The 19,015-nt window shown below is 41.4% G+C and overlaps 1 protein-coding gene across 3 annotated transcripts; it reads left to right on the top strand.

Annotated features, from left to right (window-relative positions):
* The first annotated feature begins 19 nt into the window (after positions 1–19).
* col28a1b (collagen, type XXVIII, alpha 1b) lies at positions 20–18,783 on the top strand. 3 transcript variants are annotated; one of them, XM_080501250.1, is made up of 36 exons: positions 20–136; positions 716–882; positions 1,682–2,247; positions 3,950–3,970; positions 4,070–4,129; positions 4,254–4,307; positions 4,598–4,642; positions 4,771–4,797; positions 4,904–4,948; positions 5,029–5,073; positions 5,833–5,886; positions 7,360–7,428; positions 8,038–8,106; positions 8,941–9,009; positions 9,181–9,249; positions 9,376–9,444; positions 10,895–10,963; positions 11,383–11,451; positions 11,773–11,844; positions 11,943–12,011; positions 12,105–12,176; positions 12,332–12,400; positions 12,474–12,542; positions 13,506–13,574; positions 13,657–13,725; positions 14,103–14,171; positions 14,276–14,344; positions 15,164–15,232; positions 15,355–15,435; positions 15,524–15,559; positions 15,917–15,953; positions 16,099–16,653; positions 16,940–17,081; positions 17,112–17,145; positions 17,616–17,895; positions 18,143–18,783. In XM_080501250.1, the coding sequence occupies exons 2-36, from the start codon at positions 741–743 to the stop codon at positions 18,313–18,315; spliced, it is 3,576 nt and encodes a 1,191-aa protein (XP_080357376.1). In that variant the 5' UTR covers positions 20–136; positions 716–740; the 3' UTR covers positions 18,316–18,783. The 3 variants fall into 3 exon arrangements, with proteins under 3 accessions (XP_080357376.1, XP_080357374.1, XP_080357375.1); XM_080501248.1 differs by having other exon boundaries at positions 16,940–17,145; XM_080501249.1 differs by having other exon boundaries at positions 31–104; positions 16,940–17,145.
* The last annotated feature ends 232 nt before the right edge of the window (positions 18,784–19,015 follow it).

Here is a 19,015-nt window from a genome sequence, read left to right as displayed (position 1 = left end):
CATCAGCTCATCCGATGGTCCTCACTTCATCACAGCCTGGCGTGCGGGGACCCGAATCCGAGGAGAAATGCCTCACAAAGAACCACAGCTGACAGGATTACAAGGTCTGGCTGCAAATAAATGAATGATACTTTAGGTAATTTATCCATATATACTCTGTTTTATTGCGTGCTCTCTTATGAATTACAACTTTCATGCATGTAAATGATGAATGCTGAGATCTAAAGGTGGAAAAGTGCATTTGAGTTTCTATTTTTACATGATTAACTTTGTATTTGGGGTCCAGCATAACACATTGTATGCCTATGTGCGCTTTCTCGTAAAATCAGAATAAGTTTGGTCAGTCAAAGGTGCACAAAGGGATAATTCTTGATAATATATAGACTGCAAAGGACACAAGTCAGTGAGCTCAGCCCGAAAGTAGTCATAAGGTAGAAGTCGATGAATTCATGCTGGATTGTTTTTCAGTGCATGGCCCCACTTTTTCATGCATTAGCTGCCGTATTTAAAAACTTAGTGTTTGCAAGTATTGTCCTCACTTTTTATGAATCTTGTAAAACACCCCTATAAAGTATATTTTTAATTAGCCTACCATTTGAACATGTCAAGGAAATCATTATTAAAAAAAAACAAATGCTGCTCCATGTCACAAAACAAGTGAATTTCAAATGAACAATATGGATTTGTTTTTTTTACTCTTTTTCTCACAACATAGTTCTCCAACTTCATCCAGTGCGACAATGGAGATGTTACTGAAGGGAAACCTGAGCAGAGGATTGGGGCTCTGCCTCCTGTTGTTGACTCTTGTGCATGAGGCAACGAGCCAGAGGAGGAAGACGGGGCGCAGAAACAACTACAGGCTGCACAATGATGGAGAAAACGGTAATTCTTTTTCAAACGGTCGCCAGATGTCGAGTGAAGGTCACATGGAAGACAATAGAGTTCAGGCAGGCGGAGTCACCAAATCAAGTATTGCAGTTAAAACTGTGTTTTCCCGGGTGAATTTGCTTTTTATGTTTTTGGGTCTGAATACAAAAATATAAATCAAATTCACATCACAAAGGTCCAATCACCAAGTAACTTTAGTACAATAACATTCTGGGAAAAGTTTTTTACAGCTGGTTTTTGGAACTTTTTACCTTCATCACACCTTTCCAACATTGTAGCGACCACATATTTCTGTTCACACTAAGAATATTGCAGAGTTGAGTCATTAAACTGGACGCGTCTCTGGAAGTTCAGAGGTTTCAGTTATTAAATCTCACTCAGATGAATCACAAAGGAGAGCTGAATAGCAAATGTATAAACTAGTTAAGTTGTTTCAATGCACATTTCCATCACTTTGTCCACAAAAAGGATATGAGAGCGATCACACCGCAACAACTTGAGCTGGCAATCATTCACTGGAGCTTTCTATGTGAAGTTTGCATGTTCTCTCCGTGCACACATGGAGTTTAATTCAATCAGACCAAACACATGCATTTCAGGTGAATCTGATTGGTGGTAATGTGGTTGTGTCTGAGTTTGCCCTGTGATGAACTGGTGGCCACTTAATGGTCCACCATGCCTTCACCCACTCTTACTTGGGATCGGCTCTGGTCACTTTCATATGAATGGAAAAAATATCAAAAATATATAATGGCATTTGTATGTTTCCATATATCTCGGGCTTTTCCCGCAGGTCCGACATGTTCACTCGAAGTGGCCTTCATCCTGGACAGCTCTGAGAGTGCAAAGATCTTCCTGTTCGAGAAGCAGAAGGCCTTCGTGTTGAGCTTCAGCACGCGGCTCGCCATGCTGCAGCTCGTCGGTTGGACGCTGAAGGTGAGGATGGCGGCGCTCCAGTACAGCAGCTCGGTGTCCGTGGAGCAACGGTTCTCCGCCTGGAAAGACCTGGATTCTTTCCACGGCCGCGTCAGTACCATGAACTACATCGGCCACGGCACGTACACCACCTACGCCATCAGCAACGCCACGCAGCTGCTGGTGCAGGAGACGCCGGCGGACAGCGTCAGGGTCGCCGTGCTGATGACGGACAGCGTGGATCATCCCCGCAGCCCCGACGTGATCGCGGCTGCCGCCGAGGCCAAAGGTCACGGCATCAAGTTCTTCGCCTTGGGGCTGTCGGACATCGCCCAGCAGAGTCAGAACAACGTCAAGCTGCGAGCCATCGCCAGCACGCCCGCTCAGCAGTTCGTCCAAAGTCTCCAGGACCCGCAGCTGGAGGAGAAGCTCCTGAAAGAGATGGTGAGTGATAACGTTTTTATGATGTGCAGATAAGTTGACATGACGCTTCCACGTGTTTCTTCAGATATCTCAGGAAAAGAGCAAATAAAGTGGTTTTCAATACGATTACGACAAGGATTTATGAGATTATGGAGTAGCTGCACGTCTATACTTTTAAACAACATTGATATGTTTAGTTTCTTTTTGGAGTGGTTCCGTCATTTTGTAATATTTTGATTGAAGGATTGTTCAAATGCACTCAAAAGTCCCCCAATTGCTCTTGAAACTAAATAATTCATCAACATTTAAAAATTGGCTCACAGGCGGTAAAGTATGGGGAAGCTGCCAGCGGCCCATATCTCACACAGTATATCAGCGGTCCTTATATTTTCATTTTCACCATTCAAAGAGACAAACACATGAATTCCTGCTCTGGTAAAAGGTGTGAACGTCACCAGCTGCTGTTGTGTCTGGATTCAATTCCTTGTGGCTCCTGCACCAGGTTTATGTGGCCTTGTTCCTGGACTCTCTGTCCTCATGGGTTCAAGTCTTAATTCACTCAGTTTTGTCTGAATGGGGCAGGGGGGGGGGGGGGGTTGGTGGCGGTAGCTGGAGGTGGGGGTTGGGGGCCTGCTTTGCATTTTCCCTCACGACACAGAAATGTCAAATATCTGCAGGAAGTCAGGGTCTGCCTGAGAGACTGGCAGGGTTTTGTTCCTCCTTCCAAGAAATGTGAAATCATATTAATTTACATGTGGAACTGTCGGGGAAAAAACTGATAAATGAGAGGAATATTTCTATTAGGAATTAAGATTTTGTTCAATGTCAATACTGGCTGATTTTGCTTTCCTTTTCTTTTTTTGGTATTATAACAAACTGCCCTAAATGAAAATAACTTTATATTATTTCATTCTAAGTTGTGACAAATGTTCCCTACTATTGCTATTGTCTACAAATGAGCTTTAATCTGTATCCGGATTGTGTCAAATACATGTTCGGAACTAGTTTCTATTCAATTTAAGAGTTCATTAATTCAGTGATCCCAAATGTTTTTTACAGATTTCCTCTTGAAAAGAAAAACCCAAACCTTTAAAATCTCTGATTTTCTTAAATATCACAGTGAAGCCAAAGCCTGGTAGACATAATCACTCTCTCAAACCTATAGTTGTTTCCATGTTCTTCTCTATGTTGTAGAAAGTGTGCCATTTGTTATTTTTCTGACAAATCAAATGAAGAACCACTAGATTAAGTAAAACTTATAATATTTGTGACTTCGATATTTATCTAAATCTACCAGAGAGCAGAGAAACGGCACTTTGCGTCCATACTGAAGTCATGGCACAGAAGGATATCTGCGATGTGAGCGCCCAATCACAGCCAAGATTCAGCGGCGTGTCACATATTCATGACATGACCTTCTTAGAGAACAGACAGTGATATTGAAGTCTGACAGATGTGGAAAATTGAAGTTATCTTGGAAAATGGAACAGAAGCTCCCGTATTCTTTAACTCTTGACAATATGTTTCTTGAGATTAGTAGTTTCTTTCCGTGAATACAATAATGTATAGTTTGGCTATAAAGAGAATTAGTATCAAATGTTTGGACTTCAAACAGATGAATCTTGCTCAAATTATGATATAATGTTGGTTTTCTTTTCTGGTAGTGCTTTTATAACTTGTAACTAAACTGCAGTTCATTTATGTTTCGTCTTTCTGCTTCCAGGGTGTGGTTGCATTTGAAGGGGTAAGTTTTTTGTTTTTTTTAAAGCGATTCACCCATTCACATCTTTGATCATTTCTGCATTCCTGGCTGTGCTGAAGCTTCGTTTCTCGTCTGTATCAGTGTCCTCAGGCCCAATTTTGTTTGTGTGACAGAGGAGAGAGAGGACCCCCAGGAAGCCCTGTAAGTCTTCAGAAATAAGCCAATGTCGTCGGCGTATTGGAGGATTTTCTCGTGCAGTGACAGAAAGATCTTGACACCTCGGCTGCTCTGCATCGATTTGTTCCTAAATCTGGATTATTTTCAGGGGAGAAAAGGAGACCCAGGTTTCAGAGGGCTGCCTGGTCTTAAAGGAGCGAGGGTAAGTCATCACTCAAATAGGATCTTTGAAGGACAGTCACTAAATATATTTAAATGACTTTATAAAATCTGGCCTCACTAATTATTCTTTACGGGGTGAAGCGTCAATGAGGTGGACTAGAAAACTGAATAAGGGCGACTCAATGTTTAGAACAACTACATCATCATGTATTTTGTGACCATCTATGATCATTTGGAAGAACTGTAGACATGGAGAAATGCTTGAGTTTCCAACTGTTGCCTAATGTCTGTTTCATATAACTCAGTTTTAAAGTTGGCTTCTTTTTGAAGGGGGAGCCAGGTTTGAATGGTCGACCAGGAAGTGAAGGCCCAGAGGTAAAAAAAAAAAACCCAAAACAAAAAAAACACTAATTCATTTTTTAAAAACTGCACTTTTAATGATGCAGCTACTCACTTAAAAGGATTTTTACCAGCTCAATCACTGATTCAGCAACTTTCAACAGGGTCGTCCAGGTTACAAGGGCAACAAGGTTAGTGACGGGATGCTGACGGTCTCCTGCTTCACTCTACATGAGGATCATCACATGAATATTATGAAAACAAACAACGTTTCGAATCTGGAGTTTTGTCTTTCAGGGGGACATAGGAGACTGCGGCACGCCTGGGGAAAAAGGAGACGCCGTATGGCCTTTATTCACGAAGTGATTAAAATAAATACAAAAAGCTTTGTTCTGGTAATGAGTTGAGGATTTTATCTGCAGGGACCGGAGGGACTTCCTGGCCCACGTGGACCAAAAGGAGAACAGGTAGAGTCAGTGTTAAGGTGGCAGAGACAATTAAGGATCTTTGTTTGGTTTTGAACTTCATAAAAATTGAAGTTTTGTGGAGTTGTTTTTTTTAAGTGAAGTGTCTTCATAACGATTTGACTGATTTTTATTATTTCTAATAATGGCTCTCTGCGGATGATTTAGAGGAACTTTTCTGATAATTTGATCATTAAAATAGTGATTCGTCAAATAATTATTTTGACTGTTTTGAGTCTATTTTCACTGCCGCAGATGTATTACCACTCAGACATCATGATACGTAGACGTTGGACAGTCTGCGCTCTCCCTCTCCAATATGAAAAATGGAAGTGGAATTTGTCTTTTATTGGTCTCTGCACTAATGGAATGTGAATATTGGATTATGGGTAATCCTGATACTAATGTGGCCATCCAAAGCTGTGAATCCAGGCTTGCAGGATATTATTCTTCTGCAGGAACAGACTTTGTGTGGTGGGATTAGCGCAGGGACCTCGCCGCCCAGTGCCACTCTTCCTCTTCTGTACTACTGGCACAGTGTCAGTATAACCCTGTTATTTTGTGAGCTCCAGGCTCTGAGAATCCAATGACATGAAAGTCATGGGTGTTAATCCTGTTGGATTTTTTTTTTTTTTTTTTTTTTACGTTCCCCTGGTTGATGGCTCGGGTTTGACCTGTACGTAGGTCATGCCAAAGTCATACGTGGTTAAAGGGGAAACGTTTGAATGTGAGACTGGAGGTTGTGTGTGTTTTGCTTTGCAGAGTGCGGCCGGACTCGCAGGAGACGTCGGTCCTGAAGGCCCGGCAGGAGCTAAGGTAAGATCAAAATGCACGACACGACTGTCTTTTCTGTCAACACAGATGTTGTGATTTCAAGCAGGATTCATTCGTGTTTAAAGTAGCATGTGGCTGCCATTATAGAACAACAAGAAATATTATGCGCACGTGCCAACTCATTTTAAGCAGGTTTATCCAATTTTAATCAATTGGGAAAGAAATCACTCCATATTTGATTTTATACCTCACATTTCCGGAAAAAAAACCCCCAAAAACGTTATTGTTGAAGCTCATATTCACATAATCACCCACAAACATGCAGTTAAGGCCAAGTTCACGCGACAATTTGTCAAGTGAAAACGTATCATTCTCATATTTTCATTTTAGAAAAGTTACAAGTTGACAAGGTAACTTTCAAGGAAAAAATGGCCGAAACACTGCAAATGATGGAGTTGTCACAAAACATCTGTCACATATCAGTTTTAGGACCCAAAAAAAGAAAAAGTACAATAAAAATGACCTTTAAAATGTGTCCCGAGCCTAATGAGATGCTGATGCCTCCTTCACTAGAGACAAAGACGTCTTTATGTGGGAGAAGTTCTTCCTAATTTAGAACATTTTCACACAAAAAAGGTCCAGGCATCAGAGTAAAGAAAGTTTTATGAAAAGGAATAAAAGTGTGATTCTTCTTTTGCTTAAAATCTGGTTTGACGGGTTAAAGTAAAAGAATAATCTTTTTGTGATGGTTATTTTTTTTGAAATTATTTTCAATAAACTTTAAATCCCACAAAGTGGAAAAAAAAACATGAATGTCAACTTCATATCAAAACAAAAAAACTCTTAAATGGTGAATTAATACGATGCGGTTATAATCAGTAGAAAACACTCTGGAATCAGAGTTTTTAGAACCTTCTTGAGCAGAAACAGGTCCTTCAGTTGTTGAGTGGTAATCAGCTTCCCAGGCGACACAAGTTCACAAACAAACAGAACATTTTTGGGGAATTAGCTTGTAAAACTATAATAGATAAAAATCGTGAAAGGCAACATAGTGATAGAAATTGTTAAAAAGCGGTGAAATGAGAGGCAGTCAGTGTATAAGAAGCGAAGCCACATGAACAATAACTAACCAGTAAGTTTAAGTTTCTGCTCATTGAATTGTTGTGTTGAACTGTGAAACACAAAGTGAAACAAGAACACGATGACCTTTTAATCAAACTGGAATAAACCCGCTCTAAAACGCTCCTTCTGTAAATCAACTCTTTATTACAAAACATGAACAACCTGATTTCATTTGATGTTTTTAAAGAAAATTATCGGTAATTTGAAAATCAGTCACCGTTAATAAAACTCCTCGTATCTTAAAATAGTTGATATGTTATGAAAGTTGACATGATATGAACTCCTATGAATTATCGAGATTATCTAGACGTTCTTTTCCATTTTGTGAATACAGTAATCCACAGACTGCGTGTTTGACACCCTCTGCATTGAACATTTGTTTACTTGTCACAGGGAGACCGAGGGTCCAACGGTGCCCCGGGACCACCAGGAGATATCGGAATTGGATTCCCTGGAGGGAAGGTAAAAAAAATAAAAACAGCAACAACAACATAGTTTACCGTCATCCAATGATCAGAAGATCTCACTTTGTTTTCCAACAAACTTGCATATAAATGTACACCGACCACTGCAGTCTGGTCGCTGAAACTGTGAACCAGCTCCCACTTTTCGTCTCTATTTCTTTTCTATTTAATAAAAGTCACAGTTCAGGCTGGTTCAGAACAACCGGGACCGTTTTCTAGTGAAGCTGCTGTAGGTTTACACTGCAGAGTTTGTTTTTGTTTGCTCATTTTAAGTTATTGCTTTTACTCAGTAAGCCTTGAAAATGTGTTGCGTTCATAAATAAAGTTAAATTGAATTGAATTAATACTCGATAAAGAGCAGGAGGTTTGGAGATGATCTTATATAAAAGGGGGCTGATCTGTGTATAATGAATTAAATCAATTCATTCTTTCATTCACATCTTTTTGAGTTTAATCCACTTTTTCCTCCCAACAAAAGTTCTGTGGTCAATTAGTTCCAATCTTTGGACTCTTTAATGAAATACATCACATTTCCTGTCAAGCGGTGAGACTCAGGAGAAGTGTTGAGACACTGAAGGGTTGTTTTTAAATTGTTTTGTGTTTTCAGGGTGAAAAGGGGATCCAGGGAAGACCCGGTCCCGTCGGTCTGGTCGGGATCGGAGAACCGGGACTACCAGTGAGTAAGAACATCAAAAAAGTTTCACGTGGAATCAGACGTACAACTAATGTGACTTCCTGTCAATTGTACTCAACTGGAGGCGAAAGTACTGAATATTTATGGAGAAAGTACTCTTCTTCAAATTACTTAAAGTATCTGCTACTTTTTTTTTAACAACTGCATTTTATTCAACATATTGGTAGAATTTATAGAGATTGCCAAACCACATTTCTTCGGTATATAAATTAGTAATTAAAAAAAAAAAAACTTTTCTTTGTTAAATAGTGAAGTAGATTACAAGGTGTACATTGAATTTAAGAAAAAGTGAAATCATGTTTAAAAATATACCCCAAATACGGTAAATCACAGCAAACTATGTATTTGTAGTTTATGCTTTAAATCAAAGTATCTGTAAGGATTTTTTTATTTACTAAAGTATTTGGTGTTGATTCGTCTCATGTATCAGTAAAATGACACACATGGACAAATAATACTACTGTAGTACCCCAAAGTAGTTCATTATATTAGTAGATATATTGTATTATTCACTACTTCTAAACCTGCATTTAAGTCTATTTTTGAAAATAAAGACACTCCTTGATATGTAACAGTGAAACTGTTTCCATTGTGCATCAAAACTGACAATCAATGTTATTATTGATTCATGGTCGTCAATAATTTGCAGCTTTTCCACTTCCTGTCGTCTCTAGATGAATGTTTGAATGAGCTGCACACCATCATTGTATTTAAAGCTCAGTCAATTTAAATCTTACAACTACTTCTATATTTAACTATTTGCTTAGCTGTGAGATTTGTAAATTTGTTTTAAAATCTAAAGTGGTTTTCTTTCAGGGACCCCCGGGACCAACCGGAGCTCAAGGGAACGCTGGGGTTCCTGGAGAAGGATTTCCAGGACCTAAAGTGGGTGAAGCGTCGAATCATGGAGAGAAAAGAGCAATATTGATTAAAAAAAAAAAAAAAACAGTTTCCAGTGATTTAAATATTTAAAATACGCAGATGAGCTCAAACTAGAGAAAAATAAATAAATAAATCAGTGACAGTAATCTTTCTTAATAAGCGTCTTTGCTTCAGGGCGACCGAGGCTACAACGGCCCCAGAGGAAGCCGCGGGCCGCCTGGTCTGGGCATGAAAGGCGATAAAGTGAGAAAATATGAATTTAACCCAAATCCAGACAAGCTTTAAACTTTGGTACATCTCATTTGTACATGCTGTCTTTTAATTACTGTATTTCTTGTGTGTGCTTTTGTTGTTGTTTTGTTTGCTCAGGGAAATTATGGGCCGCCTGGTATTCCAGGCCCAGTGGGTCCTCCTGGTTTAGGACTTCAAGGAGAAAAGGTAGAAAAACTGCAATGGCGACGTTTACGTACTATACTGGTGATTCCGTTGTTTATATAAAGGAAGGAAATTCTGCATTTTCATCGTCTCTGTCAAGGATTTTTAATTTCAAACTATTTTTTTTCTTTTTTGCCGTGTTTTTTTTTTTTTTTCTTTTCATTTGGATGTTGTCTTTCAATCTTTGACATGTTATTTTTAATCACTGTCGGGATCAATACGCGACAAGAAATCATCTGATATTTTCATCTGGTAATATATATAGTGAGAATCTGTTGCATATGTTAAAAGTGATTCTATAAGTTTAATTGATCTCCATTAGATTCCAAAATGCTGGTTTCCGTAAATTATTTCCTCGTTTTATCTGGAATGTGATTCCTTTTTTAACAACATTTCCAGTAAATCTCACCAGAAGCCATCAAACACATTTTGAAAACTGTTCATCTTTTATAATTGATATTATCTAGAAAATTGATGCACAGCATAACAGTTAAATGATTAATTAATAGTAATAATAATATTTGTAAGATGTGAGAAATTCTACCATTAACTGCAATATAGTTATTAGACCACCAGGGGCGCACTTGGGTAAAAATATTTCTACATATATCACGCATATATAGAGATTTGCTATTGTGCAACTATTTGCATGGTCATAGCCAAAAGGTTTATTCTTAAAAACCAGAAAACATCAACTACCAGTTTGTATGAAGTTATTTATTGGGAGGAAATGTGTTTCACTAAACTACTGGTTAGAGAAGCTCCCTGCGCATGACCCTTGACCCCCATCAGCTCCTCGGGGCGCCACACCCGAGAAATAGGATGTGGAAATGTGGAAAAAGGAATGTCCCCCCCCATAGGGGATAATAAAGTATGATTACTTTAGTTTATAGTTTGAAAAACCGGGATCAGTCACACCACATTACGCAATTATGGTGCAATATGTAATAATGTAACACGTTTTCAACTCATTATGTAATAAAGATGCATTTCCTAACAAAATTCTTGAACGCACTTTGTAATAACTTGTTACATATTGCAACAGTTATTGCAAAATGCAGATTAAATGCACTCAGTGGCATTTATAATCTGGTTTCATTTCTTGTAGTAAAGAGAAATGTCTGGTAGGAACACTGATTGGCTTGTGACTTTAAAAACCTCCCAGCCACAAACGCAGGTGATCTGAAAAGTTAAACGTGATTAAGAGCTACATTCTACCATTGCTACATTAGCAGGACGTGAGCAAATGCAAAAAGTGACCTATAATTCACGTCCAACTGAATCTTACTTTTTTCCTCATTATTAAAAATGGAACCAGGGACACAGATAAAAGGGTGAAATTTATCACATAATGCACCAAATTATTAAAATTTTTTAATTTGAAATGTCATTTGAAAGAGAATAAATCAAAGCTTCTCCTCTGTGTTTGGTGATTGATGTGGGCGTCTCTCAGGGAGACCAGGGTCTGGCCGGACCTGCAGGACCCAGAGGCCCACCCGGCCCCGGAGTAACAGGACCCAAGGTGAACCAACCCCGGTCCTTCACCGCCTCTCTTCCATCCCGACAGGATGTTTGTCTCAGAAGTAGAAATCCACTTGCTAAACATGACTGACAGTGTGATTGTATGTAAATTGCTGAATATGCGATGAGATGGACATGAGGGCGAGCTGCAGCTGCTCGCCAGGCAGACCAGTTCATTTCAATCTGCATCTCATTCCAAGAGACGGCGAATAACTGATGAGCTGATGGTGGCAGTTCAGGCTCATTTCAACCATCTGCCTCTCATGGTGTTACAATTACATTACATGCAAATCCAAGCTGCAGTATCTTTGCGCGAACTTGCTATTTTATACACTTTCTGCAGGGTTTTAATGAATCGGGCCTGACTTTTGGTCCATGCTCGATATACTCCTGTGTATATGACGACGTCTGTGTCCGCAGGGGAATCAGGGCCTCCCGGGCGACCCTGGACTCCCCGGTGAGAGAGGCGTGGGCCAACCAGGACCCAAAGTAAGTCTTCTGTCCGTAGCAGTGCAGTTTAATTTCATTTAACTTTCCAACACTTTAAAAATGTGGGCAGGGGGGGGCGAAACCAGCCACATACACATTAATGGGAGGAAGAAAAACAAAGTAAAATGTCGTCCAGCGGATTGTTTACATCAGTTAAGGTGGAATTTCTTCATTTGAGACCAGTAAAATTAGGCACAGTATCTCACCGGGTGTTCCTAGATGTATAAAGTCAATGATTATATATGTAATCCCATTAGTGTTATGATATCTATACTTTATATTCATGACTTGTGTGCCCGCTCTGGTATGTTCCTCCTTCAGGGGGACCCCGGGGCCGAGGGGTTACCGGGGTTCCCAGGTCAGCCAGGAGACGACGGATCTCCAGGACAGAAGGTAAAAACAACACACCAAAAAAATCAGCTCTTTTAACAACCTATTGAAATCCATTTTTCACCCGACTGCTTCGCTTTCATCTCTTTGCGCCGCGTCAGGGTGACGTTGGCTTACCGGGGCCCAGGGGACCAGACGGGGCCCCCGGTAGAGGGGCCCCCGGGGCAAAGGTAACGGCCAATGACATGTAGGATAGAAATGGGAAGATCTTCTTCATTTGAAGGGTTTTTTGGGGGATTTTCTTTATTGTCTTGTGCTTGCAGGGGGACCGAGGGGACCGAGGGACCAGAGGTCAGCCTGGTTCCGTCGGTCCGGTGGGGCCGATGGGGCCGAAGGTACGACCCCGAATTCTCGCATGAATAAACACCATAACGTCTGATTTCACATGATTTTGTTCAATATCACCTTCTTTTCTAGAATTTTTTTGTTGATGTTGTTTTTGGTGAAAACACCTGGTCGTCTTTTTCTTAAATTTCGATCCTCTCTTTAGGGTCTACCAGGAGTCATGGGCCCCCCGGGGATGACTGGAGCTCCAGGCAGGGGGATACCCGGTCCTAAGGTGAGCCCACGTCGTGCTCATTTCCTGACTAAAGTCACGGCGTCGGTTCATCCCTCTTGATCTGTGGTTTCAGGGAGACGCGGGCCCTCAAGGGGCAGCTGGAGCTATGGGAGAACCGGGGGTCGGTTTGACTGGACCCAAGGTGAGATCTGCTTGGGGGGGGGGGTTAAGACTACTGTCCCCAGAAAGGTCTGCATTCCTCAAGAATTATCTCTTTTTTCTTTTTTTGCTATAAACCTAAATTCATTAACTGCAATATGTGTATTTGACCACCGGGGGCACACATGAGTCTCTGTTATGTTGCGAGTCAGTTCAGTTTATCAGGATTACAACACAACTACAGAAATATTTCTACATTGAAGATCATTTCTAGAATTTCACAAGTTATTCCGATCATAATACAAACTCGACTGCGATATATTGTTTTTGTTACTTCCAGCTTCATGTGGTCAAATATTTAATGTCTTTGAAGTTGTAAATAGAATAATAACAATTCACTGTAGTTCATAAAGTACATGGTGAACTGAGACATAACCTGGCCAAAGTAACAGTTCTTTTATTAAAATTTCAGGTTTGTTATGTATTGTAAAAGGATAATTCATTCATATGTCTTTTTTTCCCTCCGCTCCAATTGGATTTTCAACAAAAGCACATCAAAATGGGCGGGAAATTCAGGACTAGTGTACCGTGACTTTTGTTAACAATTCAGCAAAAACTTTCCATAAAATTTTTAAAAATTTTAAAAAAAACAGTGAAAAATGTGCCAGTTAAAGCAGATGGGATTTGGGTGGAAATGGGAGCACGTACACAAAATGGACATTAAAAACGTTATTTGTTAATAATTCAGAAACAAATCTACCAAAAATGTGTCTGGTTAAAAACGGATGGGATTTGGGTGAAAAAACACTAAATTCTTAAGGCTCATCCAAATTCTTTTAGTTTCTAATTTTAATTACTGGCCCGGCCCACTCGAGATCAAATTGTGCTGCATGTGGAACCTGAAGTGAAATGAATGGGATCCTCCTGATTTAGAATCCTGCCAGGACACAATCAACGGGCTGCACGTCGCCCGTCGTAAAGTCATTCAGTAGATTTTGGTCTGCAGGGCGACAGAGGGTCGGCGGGATCTGTCGGACCACACGGACTTAAAGGTGAAGGATTCCCGGGACCCCCAGTGAGTATCAACCTACAGTCAAGTGTCACTTCAGAGTCACAATCAGATCCGTGTTGTTTAACCTTTAATCGCTGCGTCTCAGGGACTTCCTGGACCGCCGGGCCTGGCAGGAGAGACGGGACCTGATGGGATTGGCTTACCGGGACATAAGGTACAAGAAATGTTTGAAATGTAGGCTTCATTTTACCTTATTTTAAAATATCTTTGACCAAAACTAGTTTACAACTAATATCACACACAGTCCAGAAATGCCAATCATGTATTTCATCCTTATTCTGAATTTATAGAACAAATATAATTTTAACAAGAATGACTAAAAAGTCAAACACAGTAAACTGCAGCAGCAGCAGCTTCAGCCATTATTGTCATCTTTGACTCGATACACCATCTTGTGGTGTAAACTGGTATTGCGCAATTAAACCGGCTGGTGAAAGTCAGGAGGCTTGCCAATCACTGACAACTATACAGCAAGAATAGGTTTCAACAAAGTGATAAATGTTTAACAATTAATAGAAGTTGTATGTTTAGGGAGACAGGGGCTTAGCTGGTCCTCCTGGACCTACCGGGCCCCCAGGGATCAGCCTCATTGGTCCCAAGGTAATTAAAACCTCTGTTTGTTTTTACATGTTATTATTGGACACTGTACTGTTAAGGACAGTGGTGCGCTGACTTTTACATTCATGGTATTTCTCCGTCCGCAGGGTTCAGTCGGGCAGTTAGGACCCCCGGGTCCACAGGGGGTCCCCGGAGAGGGGATACAAGGACAAAAGGTACCAGACTCTTGAAATCTGTGATAATCCACTTCAACTGGCCAAACCAGTGGATATTATGCAGTATCAGCATTGATTATTATTAATACTCGGTGCATTATGTCATTAGACAAGCTATAGTGAGTTTAAAGATACATTTTGAATGGATTCTTTGGTTTTTAAAGCACTTTATGGTTTACCTCAAATTATAGGTGTGACCTGGACACTCATGGTATGATTATGTTTATCGGTACAAACGTTTATTCATATTTGGGGGTTTTTCACTCAGATTTATCTTTTAGTATAATTTTCTAAGTAATTTTATTGTCATTTTCCCTCATATTTCTATGTTTTATTTCTCATTTTAATTGATTCCACCTTTTCTTTGCCAGATTAATATTTCATCTGACTATGAGATGCTTTCAATTTAATTTTATCTTAGGTTTTTTTTTTTTTTTTTTACATTTTGCCCAGTTTTTATCATGTAATTTTTTGGAATTACCTAAACTTGCCTCCCTACATTATTATTACATTCTTAATTTTTGCTAAATTTGGGCAACAGTCCTGTCAGTTTTTTTTTTTATGTCTATCGCTATAGCTCGATTTATAATCTAGATTTTTGTCTATAGCTCGATCTATTTAGAATCTTCTCCTTATCAGTGTTGTTTTTTTGCTTCTTCTTCAGTTTTTTCAAATGTCTTATTTTCAGATTAATTTGTGATCCTTCCCCAGTTGTGGAAAATTACAAATCACACCCAGTAAAAACTGTATAAATAGTTTCTGTAGTTCTGAAGATACCTGCCGGTGATGACAGTTGCATATTGTGCCTAATGTTTCCAGGGAGAGCCGGGATTTCAGGGCGTCCCCGGCCCCAGAGGTCCCCCAGGACAAGGTCTGCAGGGAGACAAGGTAACGTTAAGGACGGAAAATTTTACTTTAACCACAATCAGGAACTTTGCTATTTAATGCTTCACCGGAAACAAATATTGTCATATAGGCTGAGAAATGATCTTTTTCTTTTGTCCTTGCAGGGCGATCGGGGGTTCCGAGGGGAGAAGGGCAAACGGGGGGACAGAGGAGACGCCGGAGAGCCTGGAGCCGTCGGACACACGGTACTGGATTCAGATAGAGATTCCAAGTTTTTGCTCACATGGCTGCTTTAAGAGTAAATGTATAAAAAGTCCTCCTTTCACATGGCAGGGCAGAGTGGGGGAAAAAGGAGAAGCCGGACTCACAGTAAGTTAAAAAAAAACACAAAAAAACACCTCAAATAGAACAAAACCTGCAAATACTTTTCTGTTTCTTTCTTTCTTTCTTTTTTTTTTAAATCGAGTGTTGTAGTTTTATTTAGATTTTAGATTTCGACAAGAAATCATCTGTTTGGTAAAAGGACTCAACAGTGCTGCAGTGGACTGCAAATTAAATTAAATAAATGCTTAAGAACAATGGGTAAACAACATGTTTCACGTTTCATTGTTTAATCCTAAACTACAATATTAAGGATTTTTTTTAAACTTTTTTTTCTAAGTTAGATGATTAAAAACGTATTCTAAAATGAAGCACTTCTAAAGAAACTGTGTTTTTCCTTCACAGAGGGATGAAATCATCAAAATAGTGAGATCCATCTGCAGTGAGTGACCAGCCAGATGTTTCTTCTTCTGTATTGAAACGACTGCGCTCACGATTCCCTCCTTCTCGTGTGTGTGTGTGTGTGTGTGTGTGTGTGTGTGTGTGTGTGTGTGTGTGTGTGTGTGTGTGTGTGTGTGTGTGGTCAGGCTGCGGGGCGACGTGCCGGCAGACGCCCCTGGAACTGGTCTTCGTGATCGACAGCTCGGAGAGCGTGGGACCCGACAACTTCGACGTCATCAAGGACTTCGTGAACGCCCTGGTGGACCGCGTCTCGGTCAGCCGCGAGCGGACGCGGGTGGGCGTGGTCCTCTACAGCCACATCAACCAGGTGGTGGTCAGCCTGAGGCAGGAGGCCCACCGGGACGACGTCAAGTCCGCCGTGCGCTCCATGACCTACCTCGGGGAGGGCACCTTCACGGGCAGCGCCCTCCAGCAGGCCAACCAGGTGTTCAAGGCGGCGCGTCCGGGCGTCAGGAAGGTGGCCGTCGTGGTCACCGACGGACAGGCGGACAAGAGGGACTCCGTCAGCCTGGAGAGGGCGGTGGGCGAGGCCCGGCGGAGCGGCGTGGAGACGTTCGTGATCGGGGTGGTGAACCAGAGCGACCCTCTGTTCGAGGAGTTCCGCAAGGAGCTCAACCTCATGGCCCACGACCCCGACAGCGAGCACGTCTTCCTGGTGGAGGACTTCAGGACTCTTCCGGGTCAGAATCTCACGATCAGGTTGGAGGTTGAAGTGCAGTAGGGAGCCCCCTGAGTGGCCCAAAGATAAAACCAAAAAAAACATGTGGGAAACTTTCAGTTTTTAAATGCAGCAAGTCTACATGGTTTCATTTGGTTCAGCTTTTAAGCTGGAAAACTTGAATCTACAGGTGTGCTTAGACTCTCATGGTATTAATCCAACAGTTTTATTTAAATGCACAGCTCTACTGTACAAAAACCTTTTTTTTTTTTTTATTCACCAATAACATGCTACTAATGTTTTCTCAGCTCTGGAGAGAAAGCTGCTGAGTCGCATCTGTGAGGACGGAGATCTCAGCTCCAGGTTTTCAACCCCGGACGTGTCCGGAAACGTCCGAGAGCCGCCGGCCCGGACGGACACGGACACGGACACGGACACGGACACGGACACGGACACGGACACGGACACGGACACGGACACCTCCACAGGGGACGTCAGGAGGGTTCAGACCGGGGTGAGGACGAGAGAGCAGAAATCAGAGCTAAATATCCACAGAAGCCTAATCTATTTCCCTTGTTTTTATTGTGGCTTATAGTTTAATGTTCTTAATGAAAACCATTTTTGATTCATTTTTACCTTTTAAGTGTATCTTTTTAGGGTATTCAATTAATTAGTTTGATGTTTTTTTTACAATTATTTACTCAACGCCAAGTGTATATTAACACCAATAAATGTCTTTTATTTAAATTTTTTTAATAAACTGAGATGGTAAGAGTTAGATTGACAAAAATTGCACATTTTACTGCTTTTACTTAAGAAAATCTTAAAACTGGTTGAAATATGTGCTAGATTTCTCCGAGTATTTCATGAAAACCAGTTTCTGCTGAATCTTTTCAGATTTGGTGAAGTTAATAGAGCCATCCTATCCATTCCTCTGTGAATAAACCCGATTCCATTAGAGCTTTTTTCTCTTGTGTTTTCCAGCCCAGGCCCCCACCTCACCAGGACAGGAAGCCCGTGGCCCCCCCCAGGCCGAAGACGGAGGAACGCGGCGGCTCGGAGGAACCTCCCCGGTTCCCCTTCTTCGACAGGGAGCCGTTCAGGCCGGCGGCGGAGTCGGAGGGCAGAGGTCCCACCCGCGGCGTGCTGATGACCGGAGCCGTCGGCCCCGCCGCCCCCACCCTGAAGGCTCCATCTGCGGGCAGGACGCCGCCCACGACGACACCGACTCCTCCACCGCCACCTCCCTCCGACTCCATCACAGGTGAGAGGATCAGCAGGGGAAAGCGTCGTCTGATGAAAATTCAATCATTTCATTTGAAGCATTTTATTCCTTCCCCATGTCTCGTTTTGCGTCTGTAAATTTAAATTTTTTTACAATTTGAGACTTAAACTGATCTGTACTTTCCTGTCGGTAACCATGACGATTACAAGGCTCCTCTCAGAGGTGCGCTAACAAGCTGCGGACTTGACTTCGCGTTGACGGGTGTGTTTCTCTCTGCGGCCTCCAGCCGAGCGCTGCAGTCAGGTGCTGGATCCGGGGCCGTGCCGGGACTACGTGGTCAAGTGGTATTACGACGCCACCGCCAACGCCTGCGCTCAGTTCTGGTTCGGAGGCTGCATGGGGAACCTCAACCAGTTCGCGACCGAGAGGAACTGCAAAGACGCCTGCGTCAAGGTGTGACTGGACTTCAAACCATCGCCAACGGAACATTTACTCGGGTCTTAAAGGTGACTTAAAGGTGAAGGTCGCTCACTGCGGCGCCTTAGTCATTTCTCTCTGTAGACACTTTGACAATGGAAATAAACTGCAAGATGTTAGAGCAGCGTCATTAAGCCAAATGGAGTTGTATTAAGTAGGTGTTATTAAATGTGTTATTTTGTGGTGGCCAGAGGGGTTTGTGTGGCAAACAGAGAGAAAGCAATTTCTATAATGCTACAAACTTTGTAATCACTAACCTTGTTAATCAGAACGGAGCAAAATAACCTTTTTTTTTGTATCATGTAATGATGTACTTTTTTTTTTTTTTACTTTTAATGTGTATGTTTTTTTTATTACTGTGTAATACCATTAAAAAAGAAAGCAAGTAAAGGTACTTTTTATGGACATGCACTGAGGGTAAATACATTTATGTTCTTTTTTTTTTTTTTTTAATTCCCGGGAAAGTAAAAGTTAGAAATAAAGCGAGTCACAGAAGTAATGCTGCTGGTATTCAGCTGACTACTTGCTTACACTTGGATATATGATGAATACAGTGGGTACGGAAAGTATTCAGACCCCTTCCTTGCCACTCCTTTTTAGCTGTGTGCTTGGGGGTCATCGTCTTGTTGGAAGGTGAAGCTTCGGCCCAGTCTGAGGTCCTGAGCACTGTGGAAGAGGTTTT

This window comes from Blennius ocellaris (genome assembly GCF_963422515.1).
Source record: "Blennius ocellaris genome assembly, chromosome: 8".
In the NCBI taxonomy this organism is placed as follows: Eukaryota; Metazoa; Chordata; class Actinopteri; order Blenniiformes; family Blenniidae; genus Blennius; species Blennius ocellaris.
The sequence above is the reverse complement of the archived record's forward strand: the minus strand, read 5'-3'. Positions and strand labels throughout refer to the sequence as shown.